Raw genomic sequence first — 4,102 nt, 5'->3', positions numbered from 1 at the left:
AGGTTCTCGTCTGCCCATTTGCTGAGCTTGTCCAGGTCAGCCTGGATCACCCGCCTATCTTCTGGCGTGGATGCTGTGCCCCAAAGTTTGGTGTCATCGGCTCAAATGATCCCAGCCAGGTAGGCATCAAGCCCCCTCTTAAAGACCCCCAGGCTAGGAGCCAGCACCACTTCCCTTGGAAGGGAAGATTAGACTATGTCTAAAAGGTCTATGAAATATGACTATGATCAATCAAAAGTATGTGAATAACCACAGTTACAATTCAAAGGGGTCTGCAGCTCCATTTGCATTTTTTAGGGGTCCCTAAATGAAAGGTTAAAAACCACTGATCAGTATGGTGCAAGTATATAATCAGATACCAACAATTTCCTTCAGAGGATTCCTGCATTTCTTTGTGTGCCGAGTATGACCATAAACTGTATCCAACTGGCAGGCTGGGTGCTAATGTTGCGGGGCTACTCATGGTGGGGTAATGCCAATAAAATACCCCAATGTTGCAACGTCCAGGGTAAGGCAAGTATAGGGTGCCTCAAAACCCTAGCCTCAACTGCCTTGTGGGTACTCCTTGGCTGGAGAAAGGCTAAGGGACCTCACACTGACAAACGTGCCCTCACTGGGGCAGTCAGCAACAGTTCTTATTTGTTGCTCTCTGGCAGACACTACAGCCATGGTGGCACTGAACATCTGGACTCAGTTTGGCCTTTGGATTCTGTCTCAGTGGTCTAAAGTGGGGATGGAAAGCTCTGGGTGGCCCACATGCTCTCATCTAGGCACATGCATTGAAGGTCTTGGTGTGATCATAGACCTCTTACATGCATACAACACGATCCAGAGGATCGACAGTTGCCTACTACTATATTTCTCTGAAATTAAACTGGTAACTCTACTCCAGGCTCTGCTGTCAAACGAGTGTGCACTGGATAAGCTCCTTAGGTTATGCAGGTATTTTTAAGAAGTACAGTAAAGTCCTCATTATCCAGTATGAGTGGAGAACAGGGTGTGCCAGAAATATAAAGATACCAGTTACCTGAAGCAGAGGTTGCTGGCCAGACGCAGAGCTGGGGTAGGTGGGGGTGGTGGTGGCTGGATGTGGAGCGGGGAGGTGGCAGCAGCTACACGTGGAGCAGCAACAGCTGCAGAGTTCAGTACAGAGCAACGCTCAGCACAGCAGAGCAAGGGGAGGGGCACACAACACTAGCACTGTTAGGTGTACAAACATGATTCCTGTGATGAACCAGGGTGGATAAAAATCAATGATTTTTTAAATCAAAAAAGTTGGATTTTTTATTTAAATCAGATTTTTTTGATTGAATCATACTGATTTTTTCTTATGAGTTTTTAAAAATAAACCTATATAAAATAGTTTAAATTTAAGATATGTTGGAGCTCAAAGATATCATAATGGAATAGGGATTATAACTTCTAATTATATACTATTTGAAACAATATATTCATGTAACCTTTTTAGAGAAGTTTTGTAAATAAGACAAAACAGGCCTTAGACTATATTAGGGCCCAATCTTATGGCGTTCCCAAAGGCTCCTCTAATGATTAGTAAGGATTAAAGAAAACTACTCTACCCAGTAGGACTCAGTGCTCTAGAAGATCTCATTAAGCATCTCTGTGATGCTTAGTTCCAGTTCTCAGACTGTGGATTTGTTTCCAGAAGTAACACCCTTGTTAACAGCAGTACATGGAGATGAAAGATAACAGACCCGATTACCTATGGATCAGCCCTCTTTTCTCGGCAAGTTTGCGTACACAGAGTCAAGCCCTTGCCCCTCTCTAACAGCGTAAAGTGTCAAGAAATCAAATGAATAAAGGACTGTTGGGGGTGGAGTAGATCTGGGCAAGGAGGAAGAGTCCAGACATAATGCAAGGACCAGGTGGCAGTAGAAACAAAAGAAACATTTTTAGCAGAATATTCCAAAAGTCTTGAGGGATAAGTATCTGAGTATAGCTTCCTCACCAATTTGAGATCTAGTTAGGGAATGATATGGTAGAAGGGAAAACCTATTATGGCAGCAGGCTGGCCAGGCTGTAAAAAGAGGCCCAGCTTGGGAATATTTTAATGAAGGTTATATCAAATATCAAGAATGAACTTTTTATAGAAAACAATGATTAAAACTGAGGGTTCCTGATTTAAAACAACTGTATTTAAATCAAACCCACCCTCGGATGAACCCAAAAATTCTAAAATACGAATCCTTGGGTTAAACACATTTAGACCTGTTATGATCTTCCTGAGTTCTTTGCATCAAAAAACCCGCTCTATTATTTTTCCATTGTTAAAAATGAGTGAACGACAAAACTGCCATTTACGGGATCACATCATGGGTCCAATTGCCCAGGCTCTTGGGTCACAGAGCAGCAGAGATCAGATGCTGAAAGGAAGAGTGAACAAAGCACGATGAGGGATTTTTTCACTCTTCCTCTCACTTGCAGCATCCAGGCATTTTCTGAGGGGTGCCCCGTGTCTAATAAGGTTGAGAATCAACCTCTAAATTGTCTAACATGCATTTAAAAAAAAAAAAAAAAAAAAAAAAAAAAAAAAAAAAAAAAAAAAAAAAAAAAAAAAAAAAAAGCTTTCCACCATCAGAGGTTTTACAGCCTTTTCAGGTCACCTCTTCTAGTGCTCAACCAGCCTCACAGTTAGAAAGTTCTTCCTAACATCTATATCTCCTGTGTTGCAGGTCAGAGGACATTACTTCTTGCCCGGTAGACAAAGACAACAGTTGATGGCTGTCTGCTTTACAACAGCCCTGGGCATATCTGAACAGAGTTATCCACTGCAAAATAAGAGCTGTTACAAAGAGGAGGGCGATCAGGACTGGGTAATCTGACTAGACAGTGTTATGCCAGAGCTTTCCTCCCCTCAAGTTTCTCTAGTGCCCTATAAACTCAGGTGGAAACCGATGCTCAGCTGCTCTCAGCACTGAGCAGAGAGGCTCACCAACCTGCTGTGCCCTCCCCAGCTCCCTGCCCAAGATGCTCCTCCAACACTTCCCCCCAAACTGCCCCCAGTGCCACCCCAGATGAGATGCTCCTCCATCACCATGCAAAAACTCCACTCAGTGTCAAGCCAGTCCCAAGATACCCCTCCACCACCCCCAAAAACTGCCCCCAGTGCCACCCCAGCGCCAAGATACCCTTCTACCATCCCCCAAAATTACCCCCAGGGCCACCCCAACCCCGAGATATCCTACCCCCCCACCACAAAACTGCCTCAGTGCCACCCCAGCCTCAAGACACCTCTCCACCATCCCCCCAAGCCACCCCAGTCCCAAAATACCCTTCAACCATCCCCCAAAACAACCCCAGTGCCACCCTAGCCCCAAAATACCCTTCAACAATCCCCCAAAATAACCCCAGTGCCACCACAGCCCCAAAATACCCCTCCACCATCCCCCCCAAACCACCCCATTGCCACCCCAGCCCCCGTATACTTCTCCCCCAAAACAGCCATGCTCCTCCCCCGTCCACCCGGTGCACACAAGCCTGTCTGGGGCCTTAACACAGGCGTGAACCCCCAGCCTAGGCCCCTCCTGTGCCTCAGTTTCCCCATGTGCAGGAAGGGGCCCTCCAGCAAGGTGTGTGTGTGGCGGGGGCAGCAAGCGCCAAGGCTGAGGCTCCCCAGGACACAGGAGAGGGGAAAAGGACAGGAGAGTCCCCCCTCGGCCTGCACCGCCCCACTCACCAGCTTCATGCTCCTGGCCTCTCTCCCCCTTGCCCCTTCCTGCCCTGCCTCTTCCCCCTCCCGGCGCGCGGGGCACGCTGGGACCTGTAGTCCCTCGCCGCCTCCTCAGCCGGCGGATGAGGTCATGCCCGGGAGGCATGCCGGGAGCTGTAGTCGGCCGGCCGCGCTCCCTGATTGGCGGGCCGCGGGGCACGCCGGGAGTTGCAGTCCGCGGGCCGCCCGCCGCCCGCCGCCCTGGGGAGCGGCGAACTACAAGTCCCAGGGCCGCGGCGCGACGGCAGGTGGGCGCTCGGATGTTGATATCAACATGGCGCTCGTCAGGCAGACAAAGACGGTCCGTCTGGGGTGAGCCCTGAAAGGGGGTGTGAGGGGGAGGGGGGTGGTTGCCTGTGTATCCTCCTCACT

General features: G+C 48.8%; 2 protein-coding genes across 13 annotated transcripts in view; one reads left to right on the top strand and one right to left on the bottom strand.

The window, feature by feature from the left end:
- Positions 1-3,779, bottom strand: part of INTS9 (integrator complex subunit 9) — an 80,533-nt gene extending 76,754 nt beyond the window's left edge. Inside the window, exon 1 of the mRNA XM_019537211.1 lies at positions 3,698-3,779. Within this exon, the coding sequence (XP_019392756.1) occupies positions 3,698-3,706 (9 nt within the window). The 5' untranslated portion in view covers positions 3,707-3,779. The remainder of the gene's footprint in view (positions 1-3,697) is intronic.
- Positions 3,780-3,972: 193 nt separating this feature from the next.
- The window catches only part of HMBOX1 (homeobox containing 1), a 138,952-nt gene continuing 138,822 nt past the window's right edge, over positions 3,973-4,102 (top strand). For 9 of the 12 annotated variants that reach the window (XM_019537210.1, XM_019537206.1, XM_019537201.1 and 6 more), the window contains exon 1: positions 3,979-4,042. In XM_019537210.1, coding sequence (XP_019392755.1) covers positions 4,005-4,042 — 38 coding nt within the window. In that variant the 5' untranslated portion in view covers positions 3,979-4,004. Of the gene's footprint in view, positions 4,043-4,102 lie in introns of all 12 variants that reach the window. The other 3 variants (XM_019537202.1, XM_019537207.1, XM_019537203.1) reach the window with 3 other exon arrangements.

This window comes from Crocodylus porosus, unplaced genomic scaffold (assembly GCF_001723895.1).
Source record: "Crocodylus porosus isolate Cpor-Errol unplaced genomic scaffold, CroPor_comp1, whole genome shotgun sequence".
Taxonomy (NCBI): Eukaryota; Metazoa; Chordata; order Crocodylia; family Crocodylidae; genus Crocodylus; species Crocodylus porosus.
This window is presented reverse-complemented; position numbering and strand designations above follow the sequence as displayed.